The sequence below is a fragment of the Microtus pennsylvanicus genome, chromosome 5 (genome assembly GCF_037038515.1).
Source record: "Microtus pennsylvanicus isolate mMicPen1 chromosome 5, mMicPen1.hap1, whole genome shotgun sequence".
Lineage (NCBI taxonomy): Eukaryota > Metazoa > Chordata > Mammalia > Rodentia > Cricetidae > Microtus > Microtus pennsylvanicus.
The window spans coordinates 41,593,130-41,612,516 of NC_134583.1; the positions used below are offsets into that span (position 1 = coordinate 41,593,130).

Below are 19,387 nucleotides of genomic sequence, written 5' to 3' on the forward strand. Positions count from 1 at the left end.
GAGGGATAGTGATGTTTATTCAGCTGCCTAAAGATTTTTATCTATTTTCTGGACCTGGTTGAAAAATACAGGTTACTGTATTTTTCTGTCTTTAAACCAGTATCTGCTATCATACTGTCTGGACTCTTGATAGTTTATTATAGTCAGATTTAAAGTTGTTCATTGCTATCAGGATTGCTTTAACTATTCTAAATTATTTGTATTTCTAAGTAAACTTTAGCATTGATTTGGTACTCTTTTCAAAAGACTGTTATAATTGGGCTTGTGTGTGATTTGGGGGGTCATTTTAGCATTTAGTCTTCTTATTTATTTATTTATTTATTTATTATGTGCATATGTTTTGCTTGTGTGTATATCTGTGCACCAAATATGTGACTGGTGCTCACAGAGTCCAGAGGAGAAAAATGGAACCCTGGGACTGGAGGGTTCAACCATGTAGGTGCTGGAAATTGAACCTCCTCTTCAAGGGCAGCCATCTCTTCATTGAGTCGATTCTTCCTACCCTCCTACCCGCTGTATCATATATCCTTCCATTTATTTAGATTTTCTTGATTATTTTTGTTTGTTTTTCTCTGAGTGTTCTGTTGTATTGAGTGTTGTTAAGGATTCTTTATTTGGCTTGGTATGGTGATGCACACCTTTAATCCCAGCACTTAGAAGGCAGAGGCAAGCACATCTTTGAGTTCTAGGCCATCCTGTTGTACAGAGAACGTTCCAAGACAGCCAGAGCTATAGAGAGAGATCCAAAAAGGGTTGGGCAGTGGTGGCGCGCGCACGCATTTACTCCCCCAAACTCAGGAGGCTGCAGGGGCTGGTGGATCTTAGTGAGTTTGAGGTCATCTGGTTCACAGAGCAAGTTCAAGGATGGACAGAATATTAAACAGAGAAACCCTGTCTCTAAAAACCAAAATAACTAAATAAATAAGTCAAGATCTAGTCTCAAAAAATGTATTGAAATAAAAAGTCGGGGCTGGAAAACTGTCTCAGATTAAGATTACATGCTGTTTTTACAGACCGCTCACAACTACCATTAACTCCAGTTCCTGGTAGATTTGTTACCTCTGAGCTTTATAGGCAGCCACACCTGTGTGTATATCCCCCCACCCATGCACACATGATTTAAGGTAAAAATAAGTATTTTTTTTAAATAACAAAACTTATTTAAAATCATACCAAAATGTCACTGACAGTGGTTTTTAATCCTTGCCAAAAATATTTACATTTTGGGGAACATCTGAGTAGTTTATTTACCTGGTTCCTTTCTAACTTACAGAATTTATTACATTTGTTTTGTTATTTTTTTGAGACAGGGTCTTAGCCTACTAGCCCTGGCCTGGCTAGTCTGGAATTCACATTGTAGACTAAACTGGCCTTGAACTCACAGGTCTACCTGCCTCTTCCTGGGATTAAAGGTGTGTGCCGCTGAGCCTGACTTTTGTATTTGTTTTATATTAGAGTCCGTGAAGTGACTGAAGACATAGAAAGTAATTAGATGAGGTTCTTTTCTTGGAAACTCCCAGGACTTCACTGTTTCAGTCGTAGCGACACAGTGGCACATGCTTTGTAATCCAAGCGCTCCACAGACTGAGGCAAGAGAATGACAACAAATGTGAGGCCAATACAGGTCAGCCTGGGCTAATAGCAAAATTCAAAATGACATGTGTTTGTAATTTCCATACCAGTGACACAGGATATGCCAGACCATAGCTGATCTGAGCTTGAGATGAGTTTCAAAACAGCTTCACAGGCCATTTTAACAATCTTAAATTCTGAGGCCCTGATGACCATCTCAGGACTCTCTGTCCTTCAGTGCTTTTCACCTTCACTCCTGTGGGTCACGTTTTATTCATAAAACTTGAACATGGGTTGCTAGGAGTTTTTGTTTTGTTTGTTTCTTCCTCCCATTGTGTCTAAGTAATACTTGATTTTGTTTTTGTGAATTTGGAATATCAGTGATTGTTTTTTCTTACCGTCTCCTCATTTTCCTGAACTTTTAGCTAAATACTTTTTGCATGTGCCCTTAAGGTGAAAAGATCCTTTTTTTTTTTTAGTTTATTTCTTCTAAAAAGAAAACAATCTTTCATTTTGCATACCACTCCCAGTTCACACTCCCTCCTCTCCAGGTCTCATCCCCTCCACCTAACCCACAGACACACCCCATCCACTCCTCAGAGAGGGTAAGGCACATTATTTTGGGGAAGGTCCAAGGTCCTCTCTGCTGTATCTAGGCTGAGCAGGTTATTCATCCAAAGAGAATGGGTTCCCAAAAAATCCAGTACAAGCAATAGGAATAAATCCTGGTGCCACTGCCAGTGGCCCCTCAGTCTGCCCCAGCCATACAGCTGTCACCCACATTCAGAGGGACTAGTTTGGACCTATGCTGTTTCCTTCCCTGTCCAGCTGGAGATGGTGAGCTCCCATTAGCTCAGGTAAACTATTTCAGTGGGTGTCCCCATCATGGTCTTGACCTCTTTGCTCATATTCTCACTCCTCCCACTCTTCAACTGGACTTTGGGAGCTCAGCCCAGTGCTGCAATGCAGGTCTCTGCCTCTGTTTCCATCAGTTGCTGGATGAAGGTTCTATGGTGATATTTAAGATAATCATCAGTCTGACTACAGGGCAAGGCCAGTTTGGGCCCCCTTTCCTCTATTGCTTAGGGAGTTAGCTAGGGTCATCCTTGTGAATTCCTGGGAATTTCTCGAGTGCCACTTACTAGCCCCATAATGGCTCCCTCAATCAAAATACCTCTTTCCTTGTTCTCATCTCTGTCCTTCCTCCATCTCAACTATCCCATACCCTCAAGTTCTCCCCTTTTCCCCCTCCTCCCCTCATCTTCCCTTTCTATCCTCCCTCCTTCCCCCACGCTCCCAATTTTGTCAGGCGATGTTGTCCATGTCCCCTTTACAGGTGGGTCTATATGTTTTTCTTAGGGTTCACCTTGTTCCTTAGCTTCTCTAGGATCATGAACTATATGCTCAGTATCCTTTGCTTTACAGCTAGTATTCATTTATGAGTGAGTATATACCATGTTCATCTTTCTGGGTCTGGGTTACCTTACTCAGGATGGTGTTTTCTAGTTCCATTCATTTGCATGCAAAATTCAAGATGTCTTTTTTTTTTTTTTTTACCACTGAGTGGTACTCTTATGTGTAAATATGCAACATTTTCTTTATCCGTTCCTGGGTTGAGGAGCAACTAGGTTGTTTCCAGGTTTTGACTATTACAAATAATGCTGCTATGTACGTAGTTCAATAAGTGTCCTTATAGTATGATTGAACATCTTTTGGGTATATGCCCAAGAGTGATACTGCTGGGTCCTGAAGTAGGCTGATTCCCAATTTTCTGAGAAACCGCCATACTGATTTCTGAAGTGGTTGTACAAGTTTACATTCCCACCAGCAAAACCCTTACTCCACATCCTCTCCAGCATAAGCTATCATTGGTGGTTTTGATCTTAGCCATTCTGACTGGTGTAAGATGGTATCTCTCAGAGTTGTTTTGATTTGCAATTCCCTGATGGCTAAGGATGTTGAACATTTCCTGAAGTGTCTTTCAGCCATTTGAGATTCTTCTGTTGAACATTGTTTAGTTCTGTTCCCCATTTTTAAATTGAGTTATTTGGAAATTTGATGTCTAATTTCTTGAGTTCTTTACATATTTTGGAGATCAGTCCTCTGTCTAATGTGGAGTTGGTGAAGATCTTTTCCCATTCAGTAGGCTGCCTTTGTCTTACTGACCATGTCCTTTGCTTTACAGAAGCTTCTCCGTTTCAGGAGGTCCCATTTATTTATTGTTGCTCTCAGTGTCTGTGCTGCTGTTGCTATAGTTTAGGAAGTGGTCTCCTGTGCCCATGCATTGAAGACTCCTTCCCACTTTCTCTTCTATCAGGTTTAGTATGGTCGGATTTATATGGAGGTCTTTAATCCATTTGGACTTGAGATTTGTGCATGGGGATAAATAAGGATTTGTTTTCATTCTTCTACATGTTGACATCCAGTTATGCCACCACCATTTGTTGAAGATGCGTTCTTTTTATTGTATAATTTTAGCTTCTTTATCAAAAATCAGGTGTTTATAGGTGTGTGGATTAATATCTGGGTCTTCGATTCAATTCCCTTGGTCGACCTCTCTGTTTTTATGCCAATACCAAGCTGTTTTCATTACTGTAGCTCTATAATAGAACTCAGTCAGGTATGGTGATGCCTCCGGAAGTTCCTTTATTGTACAGGATTGTTTTGACTGTCCTGGGTTTTTTGTTTTTCCATATGAAGTTGAGTATTGTTCTTTCAGAGTCTGTGAAGAATTGTGTTGGGATTTTGATGGGGATTGCATTGGATCTATAGATTGCTTTTGGTAGGATTGCCATTTTTATTATGTTGATCCTACCTATCCAAGAGCAAGGGAGATCTTTTCATTTTCTGGTATCTTCAATTTTTTTCTTCAAAGACTTTAAAGTTTTTGTCGAACAGGTCTTTCACTTCTTTGATTAGGGTTACCCCAAGATATTTTATGTTATTTGTGGCTATTGTGAAGGGTGATGTTTCTCTGATTTCCTTAACAGCTTCTTTATCCTTTGTGTATAGGAGGGCTACTGATTTTTTTTTTTAGTTGCTCTTGTATCCTGCCACATTACTGAATGTATTTATCAAATGTAGAAGTTCCCTAGTGGAGGTTTTGGGGTCACTTATGTATATTATCATATCATCTGCAAATAATGAAAGTTTGACTTCTTCCTTTCCAATTTGAATCCCCTTGATCTCCTTTTGTTCTCTTATTGCTCTAGCCAGAACTTCAAGAACTATGTTGAATAGATGTGGAGAAAGTGGACAACCTTCTCTTGTTCCTGATTTTAGTGGGATCACTTTGAGTTTCTCTTCATTTAATTTGTATGTTGGTTGTTGGCTTGCTGTTTATTGTTTTTATTATGTGTAGATGCTATGTTCCTTGTGTCCCTGATCTCTTCAAGGCCTTTATCATAAAGGGGTGTTGGATTTTGTCAAATGCTTTTCAGCATCTAATGAGATGACCTTATGGGTTTGTTTGTTTGTTTCAGTTTATTTATGTGGTGAGTTACATTGATAGATTTTCAGATGTTGAATTGTCCCTGCATCTCTGGGAAGAAGCCGACTTGATCATGGTGGATGATTTTTTTTTTAGTGTGTTCTTGGATTTGGTTTGCCAGTATTTTATTATTTTTGCATCCTTGTTCATGAGAGATTGGTCTGTAATTCTCTTTCTTGGTTGAGTCTTTGTGTGGTTTGGTAGCAGGGTAACTGTAGCCTTATAAAGAGTTTGGCAATGTTCCTTCTCTTTCTATTTTGTGGAACACTTTGAGTATAGGTATTAGCTCTTTGAAGTTCTGGTAGAATTCTCCACTGAAACCATCTGGCCCTGGGCTCTGTTTTTTGTTTGGTAGGCATTTGATGACAGCTTCTATTTCCTTGCAGGTTATGGTCTATTTAAATTGCTCTCCTGGTCTTGATTTAATTTTGGTACATGGTGCCTATCCAGAAAATTGTCCATTTCTTTTCAGTTTTCCAATTTTATGGAATACAGGTTTTTGTAGTATGACCTAATGATTCTCTGGATTTCCTCAGTATCTGTTGTTATGTCCCCCTTTCCATTTCTTATTTTGTTAATTTAGATATTCTCTCTCTCTCTCTCTCTCTCTCTCTCTCTCTCTCTCTCTCTCTCTCTCTCTCTCTCTCTGCCTTTTGATTAGTTTGGATAAGGGTTTGTCTATCTTGTTGATTTTTCTCAAAGAACCAGCTCTGTTTCATTGATTCTTTATATTGTTTCCTTTGTTTCTTTTTTGTTGATTTCTGCCCTCAATTTGATTATTTCCTGTCTTCTACTCCTCCTGGGTGAGTCTGCTTGTTTTTGTTCTAGAGCTTTCAGGTGTGCTTTTTTATTTCTTTATTTCTTCTTTGACCCAGGGGTGGTTCAATAGAGCACTGTTTAATTTCTATGTGTTTGTGGGTTTTCTGAAATTAGTGTTGCTGTTGTATTCTAATTTTAAACCATGGCAATCCAATAAAATACAGAGGATTACTTCAAATTTTTTATATCTGTTGAGGTTTGCCTTGTTACCGAGTATGTGGTCAATTTTAGAGAAGGTTCCATTTGGTGCTGAGAAGAAGGTATATTCTTTTGTATTGGGTGGAATGTTCTGTAGATGTCTGTTAATTCCATTTGAGTCATGATATCTGTTCTCTTATTTCTCTATTAGGTTTCTGTCTGGTTGACCTGTCCATTGGTGAGAGTGGGATGTCGAAGTCTCCTACTATTAGTGTGTGGGGTCTGGTGTGTGATTTAAGCTTTACTAGTGCTTCTTTTACATATGGGGTGCTCTTGTGTTTGGGGCATAGATGTTCAGGATTGAGACTGCATCCTGATTGTTCCTGCTATGAGTATAAATTGTTCTTCTCCATCTCTTTTGATTGATTTTAGTTTGAAGTCTTTTTTAGATATTGAGACAGCTACACCCGCTTGTTTCTTACTTTGTCCGTTTGATTGGAAAATCTTTTCCCGACACTTTAATCTGAGGTAATGTCCATCTTTGAGGTTGAGGTGTGTTTCTTGTATACAGCAGAAGGCTGGATCCTGCTTTCATATCCGTTCTTTTAACCTATGTCTTTTTATGGGTGAATTGAGTCCATTGATATTAAGAGATATTAATGGCCAGTGATTGTTAATTCCTGTTATTTTTTTCAGTGGTAGTAAGTGTGTTTCTCTTCTTGGGGTTTTGTTGGTATGAGGTTATCTGTTGCCTGTGTTCCTGTGGGTGCAGTTAGCTTCCTTGGGTTGGGGTTTTGCTTCTAATATTTTCTGCAGGGCTGGATTTGTGGATAGGCATTGTTTAAATCTGGTTTTGTCATGGAATCTGTTATTGAGAAAGCCCTGTCAGCAAACTTTTGATAAAACCTTTGAATATATTTTCCATTTGATTACAGTTCTTTGAGCAGTGCCTGGGAACCTAGTGTATTTAATATATTACTTACTAAGGAAATCTCTATCTTTTTTATTTCAGTTGGAAAGACATCCTTAATCACCAGATTCATGTATGACAGTTTTGACAACACCTATCAGGTATTTTTGTTTTTCCAGATTATTAAATTTATCTCTTAATATTAAGAGGAATGGTTATGGTATTTTTTTAAGTTTTTATTTACATGCAGTCATAGATATAAAAGTGCTTTCCATGGGCAGTGGTGGTTTACGACTTTAATCACAGCAGGTGGATCTCGAGTTCCATTATAGCACGACCAAAAGCTACACAGAGAAACCCTGTCTTGAAAAATAAAAAAAAAGGAAAAGTGCTTTCAATAATGTGTAAACTATTATATAAACAACACAATGTGTAAATTATTATATAAATCTTGTCCGTAGTCCTAGCCTTACTCAGTTTGCTTCTTCCACAGCCTATTGAAAAATTATCTTTACTGTCATCTTGGAGGGAATTAGAAGTGATACTAATATATATATATATATATATATATATATATATTTATTTATTTATTTATTTATTTATTTGGTAGAGAAATCACAAGTCTGAGGTTCCTTTTTAGGAATTGATTTCAGTTTATAATGTCAGAGGATTCAGGCCATCCTGACAGGAAAGTTACAGTGGATTAATCAGTTCACTTGTCAGTGCATCAGAAGCAGGGAGGGACATGCCAGCATGCAGATGCCTTTTTCCTTTTTCCTCTTTTTCTTTTAAAATTATATTTACTCATTTTATTTTATGTGTGAGTGTTTTGCCTGCATGTATGTATGCATACCACGTGCATGCTTTGTGCCCATGGGATCAGAAGAGAGCATTGGATCCCCTGGAACTGGCATTATGGATGGTCGTGAACCACTATGTGAGTGCTGGGAAGTGAGCTTGCTTTCCTGCAAGAGAACTGTTCTTAACTGCTGAGCTGTCAACTTCAACCCCATGTCCCAATTATTTTTAATTTATCTTCCTATTTAATTTTAGACTTCTTAACTTGTTCACTTTTTTTCTAGTTTTTGCCTTTTAAAATTCTTGATTATTTAACCAGGCACACAGTGTACTGTGTTTGAACCACAGGAGATACTTAGCATTGAATGATAAAGAGAAAATTTTATTTCCCTTACTTTAATATATTACTTACATATTGGAAGAGTCATGTCCCTTTGAAAATCATACTTCTGAGTCTCTGTGGCATAAGAACAAGCCATTATATAGAAGTTTAGTCATGGTGATCTTTACATGAACAGTATTTCATAAAATTGCTTTGGGGCAAATAATAGTCATCCTGATTGAGAACATTAAGATATTCAGACAAAACTTTGTATTCAGATATTTGAATATTCTGGTACATTAAAAAAATCCCTATTGCCTTGTTCTCTAAAATGAGAAAAATTAGTGTGAGAATGAGTTATCTTTCATGAATGAGGATGAGAGTTGATCACATAAAGGGCCTGAATTAGTCTCCAACACAGAGCGAGTGCTTAGTACATGGAAGCAGGTTAACATTGGACATGTTTGTCACCACTTGAATAAAGTGTGGTTATGTGTATATTCATTATTCTTTTAAATTCATAAATCCTATCTTATCCTAAACTGTTGACTACCACCAAACTGCTATTCCTTACTAACTCTTTTGTTTTGTTTATAGGCGACAATTGGCATTGACTTCTTATCAAAGACAATGTACTTGGAGGATCGAACAGTGAGTAATATTTTCAGTGTGCAATTTTCCGCACACTGCAGGCTGGAAACCAGGATCACAGCTGTGGTCGCCATCAGAAGTGCTTAACAAAATCATCAAAATTGGATCTTGAGAAAAATTTATTACAAAGTTGTTTGGGGCACTCTGATTTCTTATTTCCGTTTCACATCCAAAGTCAAAATTTGTTTGTAAAATTCTGGTGTCCTTAGACTTACTTTGCTATCTTGATTTAGAAAAAAGGACAACACGTAGATTTATAAGAGAATTAAAAGGATTTTCATGAGAAATTAGAGCTACTAAAGACTCTGAGCACCCCTCAGGTCATTCAGGAAGGTTTCATAATTGTGAACTTAAAGACATGTCAGAACATGTAACAGGGTTAAATAGAGGAAAATATATATTTATCAGGTTTTGTATTTTCCTTGTTGTTGAATGTTCTTTTAAAAATTTATGTTTTGACCTACTCCTTGAAGAGATTCTTATCATTTAAACATTGAATAATATCACATTATCTCTGATATTTTTTCTTATTTCTGAATTATGTTTTTTTCTTTTGGATGTTTTCATATATAATATGAAACTATTAAAACTTGAGAGCTTAAACTGCTTTGTATGGATAAGAAAACTTATTTTTTTGTATAGATTGCAGAAATGTTTTCTTTTTTTTTTTTCCTTTTATTTTCTTTTTTTTTCTCCTCCCCTATTATCCACAGTGTTCTGGGCAGAAATGTATAGAAGAAACACACATAGTCACAGACCCAGGAAACATTGCATAGCTTTAGAGAAGCTATCAGATGAGCATTGCTTTCTTTACTCGGTCACCTGGTAGCTTGGGGTTCCTTCATTCTCTCTTTATTCTCAGTATTTGAACATCAGCGGTTTACTTTTTATCATTTAGAAGATACCGGGATTCAAAATTTCATGGAGGGGGAGCCCTGTTTCTGATCCTGTAAAGTCTCTCTCAGCGTACCTTCAGAACAAGCAGCTTTGTGCTGCTGCTCACTTTTCAGAAATGAGTTTACGTTGTTTTCATTCCTCTGCATTAAACCTCCACATGAGTTGTCTACCACTCATGTTTCAAAAATCATTTTTTTTTAAGTATCAGTTTTTTAGTTTAGTTCTGTTTTGTTTTTGTTTTTATTTTTTTTCCCATCCCACAGATCAGGCTGCAGCTGTGGGATACTGCGGGTCAGGAACGTTTCCGCAGCCTCATTCCCAGCTACATCCGAGACTCCGCTGCAGCCGTGGTAGTTTACGACATCACAAGTAGGTGTACTGCAGTGCTGACCTTTCTTACTGTTCTCGCTTGTTTGACTGATTTTGTTGTTAGGTGCGATTGCAATTGTGGGACACAGCAGGTCAAGAGCGGTTCAGGAGCTTGATTCCTAGCTACATTCGAGACTCCACTGTGGCAGTTGTTGTTTATGATATCACAAGTGAGTGGGGGGATTGCGCATTTCTGATCTCCTTCAACCCTTAGCTTAGCTGCATGCATGTTTGTCTTGTGCATGTAAAGTGTTTTATCGCAGACTAGCCAGGTCAGAAATACTTGCCTCTATGTCTGTGCCAGTGTGCTTTATGTCTCTGTGCCCGCGTTTCCACCTTCAGAAACTGTCTTTTGACTCTATTTATAAATCTTTCTCAAGGTGTATCCTCCTATCCATAAAGTATCCCGTAATTGTACTTTAAAGGTATTACTCATTAATCTATCTCAGATTTCAAAGATAATCTATATTTAAACCTCTTGCCAAATATTCTAGATTCTGTATGGCTTCTTTTGAGCCTTTTAAAAGAGTCTGCCTGCTAGTGTTTTCTCTGCTTCCCTCTTGCAGTCAATTTCTTAAATAGAGAAAAACAGAGAAGCACAATGTATATTTTTCTGTTAGTCATTTTTGCTTGAATATGTGGATTCTGTGGCTGGTTTTCTTTGTTGCTAACAAATTACACTTTCATTTCTCTCCAAGAAAAAATTTAAATGGGAAATGAAACAGTATTTTTTAAAGATCTATTTATTATGTATACAACATTCTGCGCTCCAGAAGAGGGCACCAGATCTCATTATAGGTGCTTGTGAGCCACCATATGGGTTCTGGGAATTGAACTAGGACCTCTAGAAGAGAAGCCACTGCTCTTAACCGCTGAACCATCTCTCCAGCCCCATAGTATTTTTTTTTCTTTTCTTCAAAACCTGAAGTGTTTTGGTCTTTAAGTGACTACAAAATTTCCCTGGAGCATTGGCAACAGCTGTCTGGTTGAAATTATCCTTGTAAAGTGTTTTATTATACATGTAAGGCAGTATTCAACATCATTCCATAGACTAGTCCATAATTTATAGGGAAAAAAGGATTATTTACAGCATCTTGGACTTAGGTAAAAATATGTCTAAGAGCTGATTTGAGCTAGTCATATTACTAGAAATTTCTGTATATTCACTCAGAAGTCATAGTTACTAAACAGTAACTACAGTGGCAATATTAAAAAGACTATATTCCACAATGTATTTTTCTTTCTCTCTCTCTCTTTTTTTTTTTTTGGTTTTTCGAGACAGGGTTTCTCTGTGGTTTTGGAGCCTCCTGGAACTAGCTCTGTAGACCAAGCTGGCCTCAAACTCACAGAGATCCACCTGCCTCTGCCTCCCAAGTACTGGGATTTAAGGCGTGCGCCACCATCGCCCAGCTTCTTTCTCCTTTTTTTTTTTTTTTAACTTTTGGATATGTGCTGTATGTAGTCTTCTCTTCAAGTTTTACTTTAGATTGTAACTTGTTTTTTTAAAAACTAGTTAATGTTCATCATAATGCGTTTGCTCGTTTTGTAGCTTTAAAGTATTTGTGTTTACTTTAACCAAAGCTTGTTATACCTTTCTTCTAAAATTCCACGAATTTGTTTAAAATAGTAGTAAATTTGTTACTTTAGCTGCTAAAAAACATATTGAAGTATTCTGGCTAGAATCCAATACTTAAAGAATGAATTCAGTTAGAAGTGAGCCTGATCCATCAAACTAATTAACTTAAGGTCACTTCACATCGACTCTAATACAAAACAAGTGCAAGCGTCAGGCTCCATGATTCACCTTCAATTCCAGGAGAAGGGGATAGAGCCAAGGGAAAGGGTTTTTAAAAACATGGTTAAAGTGATCACAAACTGAGTAAGCAATGCAAGCACAGTGGGATTGAAAGCCTTTATGAGTTCTCTGGGATGTGTCGGGACTTCTGGCTCACATACTTCTGAAATGCTTTCTTTGTCATGTGGTATGTATTAGAATAAGTGATCCAGAAGAGCATTGTGGCAGTGTGACACCATATTATCTGCTGAGCTGTCTTGATGTCAGAACACTGGTTTTTATAATTACATAGTGCTTTGCAGGAGTTTGGTTATTATCAAAAGAGCTTTTCTCTAAAATGAACTTTGAGGATTTTTTTTCTTCTTCAGACTCATTTACATCACTGACAGCTATAATCAGATAAAATGGAGTTACACTGTAGGCACATTAAAGATGGGGTCTTGATGTGCTGCCTCTCTTCCCTCTTTCAGGGTGTTTGTGGGAAGTGTTGTCCTTCACTGGGGGTGGCATTTTCAGTAACTAATCCTTCTGTCCACTCTCAATGCTAGATGTTAACTCATTCCAGCAAACTACAAAATGGATTGATGATGTCAGAACAGAAAGAGGAAGTGATGTCATCATCATGCTAGTAGGAAATAAGACAGATCTTGCTGATAAAAGGTATGAAATAACTGAATGCTTGGTTTCTATGTTAAACACCATGTTTGTTTACTAAAAAAAATTTTCCAGAAAAGGAGACATTTCACTTTGTACTCCTTTTTAGGGAGATAATCTGAATATAAGTATAAAGATTAAATTACATTTGTTTTGTCTAAACCCATAAACAGCACTTTTACAGAATTGTTAAACATGAAGACAGCAAATATTTTCTATTTTTTAAGGTTTAATAAGTGGAGCAATGATTTGTTAAAAAGTAACACCAAGTAACTTCTTATCTTTAAAAAGTATTCATAATAATTAGACACGCATATCCTTGTCTTCTTATAAACATATAATTTTATTATAATTGAGTGATGTGGTCTGTATGTGTTTGTGGGGTTCTGATTGTGTGGTTGTACCAGGCGTATGAACAGCTTGATTGTAGCACCTTAGTCAAAGGAGCAAAGCTCATTCCAGGCATGAGGGGCCAAGTGTATTGACCTTGGCTACAGAGCCCGTGTGAGTGGTCAGCACTGGTCAGTGCTCCGTTGTACATTCTCTCTGCTTAGTCTTGAGCACAGTTTTTAGTTAGTGAAGCTTTTACTATTTATTACTATTTACTATTTATTACTATTTACTACTTACTATGACTTTTACTGTTTACTACTTACTCGTTCATGAGTTGGATATTGAAATTTGGGTGATGAACTTGTGCTATTAAACTAAGATATTGCAGTGTAATCTATGTATAAAGAATTTTGATGTTAAGCCTACTTCTATCCAGTAGCAGAAATAGAATTGGTAGTATAATTGGAAAGAAAATGTTTTTGAGATAGGGTTTCTCTGTGTAGCTTTGGCTGTCTTAGAACTTACTCTTGTAGACCACCAGGCTAGCTCCAAACTTAGAAGTATCTGCTTGCTTCTGCCTCCTGAGTGCTGTGATTAAAGACATTAGCCACTACCACCTGCTTTGGTTTACATTTTTAACAATTGGTAAATCATTACAAAAATTATAGCAAAAAAAATTATAGCAGCAAATTAGCATGAAAGTTTTTACATAAAACTTAGAGTCACAAGGCTAAATGCATATGGTTTTAATATTTTTAGTGTTTTTTATTTATGTGTATATGTGTACCATGTGTATGCCTCCTTGTCTGTATATGCACTGCATGTGTTCAGGTGCCCACTCAGACCAAAAGATGGCATCAGACTAATTCATTGGAGTTAGAGACAGTTGTGAGCTGCCAGATATGGGTATTAGGAACCAAACCTGGCAAGAGCTTCAAGTTCTTTTAACCACCGAGCATCTCTCCATCCCCCTTGTGATTTGGTATTAAGGGGGTAAAGCAGGCCATTTTTAGGTTTTGTTTTGTAGGTGGTTTTTGTTGTTGGCAATACTGAATATAGTACATGCTAAACAAGTGTTCTACCACTGAGCCAGCTTCTTAAGATTTGCTTTGTTTTGGGTTTGTATTTGTGATATGGTCTTACTCTTAAGCCCAGGCCTAGAACTACATAGACTAGGCTGACCTTGAACTCAGGATCCTCCTGCCTCCTTCCTGAGAATTGGGATTATAGGTATAAGCCACCACGTGCAGCCCAATCACTAACTTTTTAAAAGTAAAAAGAAGAGCAGGCTAGCAATGGCTTAGTAGATAAAGGTACTTGGCATGAAACTGGATTACCTGAGTTTGATCCCTGGCGTCCACGTGGGAAAAGAAGAAACTGATTTCCACATGTATGCCACACGTGCACACAAATATTCTTTAAATGAAAAGATTGGGGCTGAAGGTATCGGTTGATAGAGTACTTGCCTAACATGCACAATAATTAGACACACATATACTTGTCTGCGTTTGAGTCCCCAACACTATTTATAGCCAGGTGTGATGAAGTATGCCTGTAATTCCAGAATTTGAAAGGTGAAGGCAGGAAGATCAGAAATTTAAAACATCTTGGGCTAGTAAATTCTAGGCCAGCCAAGGAAGGATACATGAGATTCTACCGCCAAACAAAAGTATCCAATGAGTTCAGCCATATAAAAACAAATCAGTAAAATAAATCTTAGTTTTATACAGCTAGGGAGATGGTTCTGTAGCACTTGCTAAAGGAAACTTCCACTAGTCTACACTGATGGCCCCATCTAAGTCTCCTGGCAGCAGTGAATGCATAGCCTGAACGGGCTGGGATCGGATTGGTGACTACCCTGGTCATCAGCAGAGAGCCTTTATCCATTGACTGATGGAGACAGGTTCAGAGACCCACAGCCAAACATTGGCCCAAGCTCGGGGAGTCCTGCTGAAGAGGGAGAAGAAGGATTGTAGGAGCCTGAGAGGATCAGGAACATCAGAGGAAAACCCATAGAAACAGCTAGCCTGGTTCACAGGAACTGAAGTGTCTGAACCATCAACCAGGGAACCTGCATGGGACCAACTTGGTCCCTCTGCATATATGTGACAGTTGTGTAGCTTGGTCTATTTGTAGGATTCCTAACAATGGGAGCAGGGGCTACCCCTGGTACTTTGGCTCTTGGGAACACCTTCCTCATGCTTGCCCAGCCTCAGTACAAGGGGGGTATTGTATTAGGCCGCTTGTTCATTCTCACCTGCCCAGAACTGAAATACCACACAGAAACTATTATTTGCAATACTGTTTGACCAATAGCTTAAGTGTATTTATGGCTAACATATCTTAAATTAACCCTTTTCTATTAGTTTATATTTTACCACGAAGTTTGTGGCCTCCTGGCAAGGTTCCACCTGGCAGCTCGTGTCTTTCCCCTCTGGCACCTACATGACATCTCCTCACTCTGCCTTCTTTCTCCCAGCATTTAGTTTAGTTTTCCCTGCCTAGCTCTGCTATGCCCTATCACAGGCCAATGCAGATTTTTTTATTCATTAACCAATAAAGGCAGCACATACACAGAAGGACTTCCTACGTCAGGGGAGGTGCTTTGTCTTATGGCAGCTTGATATGCCACGGGAGTCCTGCCCCTTTCTGAGCAAATACAGAGGAGGGGAGACTGTAGTCAGGGTATAAAATTAATATTTTTTTAAAAGAACACATGCTATGCAAGCATGAAGACCTGAATTCAGTTCCTAGCACTTAAGAAGTCATCTGTAGTCAGACCTTCTCATTAATCCAGAGCTGGGTGCACAGAGACAGAAGGATTGCTGGGACTGCCAGCCCTGTAGGGAGAGACCTGTTCAAGGGATAGGGATGCATACCTGTTCGCCTAGGTAGTCACAGCACCTGCACACACGGGTTGTTAAACTGGGGACTTAGTGTTGGGGCCCATGTGGGTCCAACACAGATTCCCTAACTGGACTGGAACGGAGTCGCGAGGAATAATCAGACACAGCTTACACGGTCATCATGGAAGGGCAAGATCTCTCGAAGATCCAAACACCTTACATCAATTGAGCGGGGAAAACGCATTAGGCTGTCTTCTAGGCAACCAGATGAATGGGCTCAAGTCACATCCGCAGCTACCTGTATGCTAGCAGCCATGAAAAGGAAGGACGCACCAAACCTCTTAACTCTTAAGTCATCAGTTCAGCCAACACCTCTTCTCAGGTGATCTACATTCTAACAAAAGAAACTAGGAGCAGCACATCCTGGCTATTGTTAAACAGAGACAGCCTGTCTGCAGAGTTACGTGATCAGCTCAGACCGCTCAGACCAGGCTTATGGCTCTTGTGCCGTACAGAAATATGGGCCTGCAGCTTAGCTAGGACATGCACAAGGCTCTGGCTCTGGCAGAGGCCGTGCATAATGAATGGCGTGGCCGCATTCCCACGTTAGGTCTTGTTTCCAGTTGAGGCAAGAGGATCAGAAGCCCAAGGTCATCCTGGGCTACAGGAGCCCCTGTCTTGTTTTAGTTTTTTGTTTGTTTTTGAGATAGGGTTTCCCCTTGTAGCCTTGGGTGTCCTGGAACTCACTCTGTAGACCAGGTTGGTCTCAATGTCAGAGATCCTCCTGCTTTTGATTCCCTAAGTGCTGTAATTTAAAAAAAAAAAAAAAAAAAAGCCGGGTAGTGCTGTTGCTGCACACCTTTGATCCCAGCACTCAGGAGGCTGGTGGATCTCAGTGAATTCGAGACCAGCCTGGGCTACCAGAGCTAGTTCCAGGACAGGCTCCAGAGCTACAGAGAAACCCTGTCTTGAAAAACCAAAAAAAAAAAAAAAAACAAGGTTCTGGAATTAAAGGCATATGCCACCACACCTGGTCTGAAACTCTGTCTTTGGTTTTGGTTTGGTTTGGTTTAAGTCATTAAGAGGCTGAAGAAATGGCTGAGGTTGAAAGTACTGGCTGTTCTTTCCAGAGGACCTGGGTTCAACTCCCAGGACTCCCATGACATCTTTAGCTATAGCACCAAGGGCTCCGTTGCTCTCTTCTGAACACCTTCATTAGGTACTGATCATGCATGTGGTGAGTAGTCATAGGCAGAACACCTAAACACATGAAACACAATTTTTAAAAAAAAAGAAAAATCCATTAAGCTGTATATAGTCATTGGTAGGGCTCTTGTCTATCCTGTTTAAGACTCCGTTCCCAGTATGGGGTGATGTTGTAGAAAGGCGCTTGTTTGTTTCTGCTGCCCAGCCCCAGAAAACCACACAGAAACTCTGTTATTTAAATCACTGCTTGGCCCATTAGCTCTAGCTTCTTGTTGGCTAACTCTTATATCTTAATTTAACCCATTTCTGTGTATCTCCATAAGGCTGTGGCTTACCCAGTAAGTTCCGGCATCTGTCTCTGGCAGGGCTACATGATTTCTCCCTGACTCCGTCCTTCTTTCTCACAGCATTCAGTTTAGTTCTTCTCCCCCCACCCCTACCCCATAGCTCTGTTTTACACTGTCAAGCCAAGCGAGTTTCTTTATTAACCAATGGTATTCACAGCATACAGAGGGGGATCCTACATCAGGGTAAGATATACAAACACAAACACGTACAACTCTTAAGTGCTACAGACAGTTAAGTTTTCAAACTAATGACCCAACATCAATAGAACTTTGTTTATAATCTTATGATTTCCTCTTTCAAAAAAAAGAATTTGTTGCCATGTATGGTGATGCACACCTTTGATCCTAGCACTTGGGAGGCAGAGGCAGGCAAGTCTCTGTGAGTTTGTGTTCGAGTTGAGGGAGTTCCAGGACTACAAAGAGAAACCCTGTCTCAAAAAAACAAATAATTTGTCTTTTAATTTTTTTTCTATAGGCAAGTGTCAATTGAAGAGGGAGAGAGGAAAGCCAAAGAGTTGAACGTTATGTTTATTGAAACCAGTGCAAAAGCAGGATACAATGTGAAACAAGTAAGTTTTCTCTGAGTATGAGTGTTTGCTCCTAAATCAAGAAAGTGTGAAATAATTGTGATTATGCTAATCTTTAAGGTTTTAGTTCACTTAGCAACAGCAACTAGAATTCAGAAAGTAATAAAAAAAATAACTTGCATAATTTTTGTAAAATGAGAAAATACCAAACTGTTGCAATATTTCTGAATCTAAAGCTTTGAACTTCCCGTAGTCTCTCTACATCCCTGTTGTCTTAAATACAGACTTTCCTTATTTAAGAATTTGAAAACTAGTATTTACTTGCTATAAAAGTACATTCTGATTACTTTATTCTTTATAAATTGCTGGTATTTATATTTTACAAAAGGAAACTGGGTAGTGGTGGTGCATGCCTTTAATCCCAGCACTCTGGAGGCAGAGGCATAACAGTGTGCCACTGGTGACATCCCCAAAGCATGGGGTGCAGGGGAACTGAGGGGTTCTCTGTCCCTGCAACTCTCAGTGGGAGCTGAGATTGTGCAAGTCTAGGTAACACAGCTGATGCTAGTTCGTGCATGCAAAGGCCATACTACGCCAAGAAGACAGCATTTCACAGCACTCCTCCCATTCTCCAGCACTCATATTCCTTCAGTTCCTTTTCTGAGATGTTCACCAGGTCTTCAGGCTGGAGGTGAGTTAGTGAGCACTCACACAATTATTCACAGCAGTTTGACCAGTTATTAGTCTCTGTATTATCAGCCATTGCAGAAAAGATTTTGTGACTAAAACTCAGAGCAGCATAAATAACGTATGGATAGAAACCTAAATATAACTATTTAGGCTGGACATGGTGGCACACACCCTTAATCCCATGACCATCATGATGGTAGCAGCCAGGCAGGCATGGTGCCGGAGCAGAAGCTCAGAGTTTACTTATCTGATCCTTGAGCAGGAGGCAGAGACAGAAAGAAATAGCTAATTGGGAATGGCTGGACTTTTGAAACCTCACAGCCCATACCAAGGGATAAGGCCATAACCCTTAATTCTTTCCAAACAGTTCTGCCAACTGCAGACCAAGCATCCAAATATATGAGTCTATGGGGCATTCTCATTCAAACCATCACACATATAAACAACTAAATACGTAATAAAGTTTGCTGAGTCGATTCAGAGTTGCTTACACATTTGTTGTGTCTTCAAAAAACCAACATTTTATTTTGTTGATTCTTCGGATTGTTTGTTGTTGGTCCCATTTCATTAATTTCTGCCCTGATCTTAATGATTTTTTTTCCTCTACTGATTTAGAGTTTGGCTTTCTTGTTCTTTCTCTGGAGCCTTAGAGGTGCATCATTAAGTTATTTGAGTCTCTCTGGTTTCTTAATGTAGGCACTTAGAGCTATAAACTTTCTTCTTAGAACTTCGTTTACTGTATCTCAAGGGTTTGGTGTGTTGTGTCTTCATTTGATTCTAGGAATGTTTTTTGTTTATTGTTTGAATTCTTCATTGTTCAGTTGTGTTGTTTGATCTCCATGACTTTGTGTGTATTCTATGGTTTCTATTGCTCTTTTCTTCAAGCTCGGGTATTCTGTCCCCTCCTTGATCCGTTCTATTACTGAGACTTTCCGCAGAGCTTTTTATTTGACTTTTACTATATTTTTCTAACATTTCAGATTGATTTTTCTTCAATATTTCTTTCTGTTGAAACCCTCCTTT

The 19,387-nt window shown here is 38.9% G+C and overlaps 1 protein-coding gene across 2 annotated transcripts in view; it reads left to right on the forward strand.

Moving 5' to 3' along the window:
- Rab6a (RAB6A, member RAS oncogene family) overlaps positions 1-19,387 on the forward strand; it is a 49,196-nt gene that overhangs the window by 24,693 nt on the left and 5,116 nt on the right. The window contains exons 2-6 of one of the 2 annotated variants that reach the window (XM_075971567.1): positions 7,032-7,090; positions 8,647-8,700; positions 10,031-10,136; positions 12,310-12,421; positions 17,623-17,716. In XM_075971567.1, coding sequence (XP_075827682.1) covers positions 7,032-7,090; positions 8,647-8,700; positions 10,031-10,136; positions 12,310-12,421; positions 17,623-17,716 — 425 coding nt within the window. Of the gene's footprint in view, positions 1-7,031; positions 7,091-8,646; positions 8,701-9,860; positions 9,967-10,030; positions 10,137-12,309; positions 12,422-17,622; positions 17,717-19,387 lie in introns of both variants that reach the window. The other variant, XM_075971568.1, reaches the window with a different exon arrangement.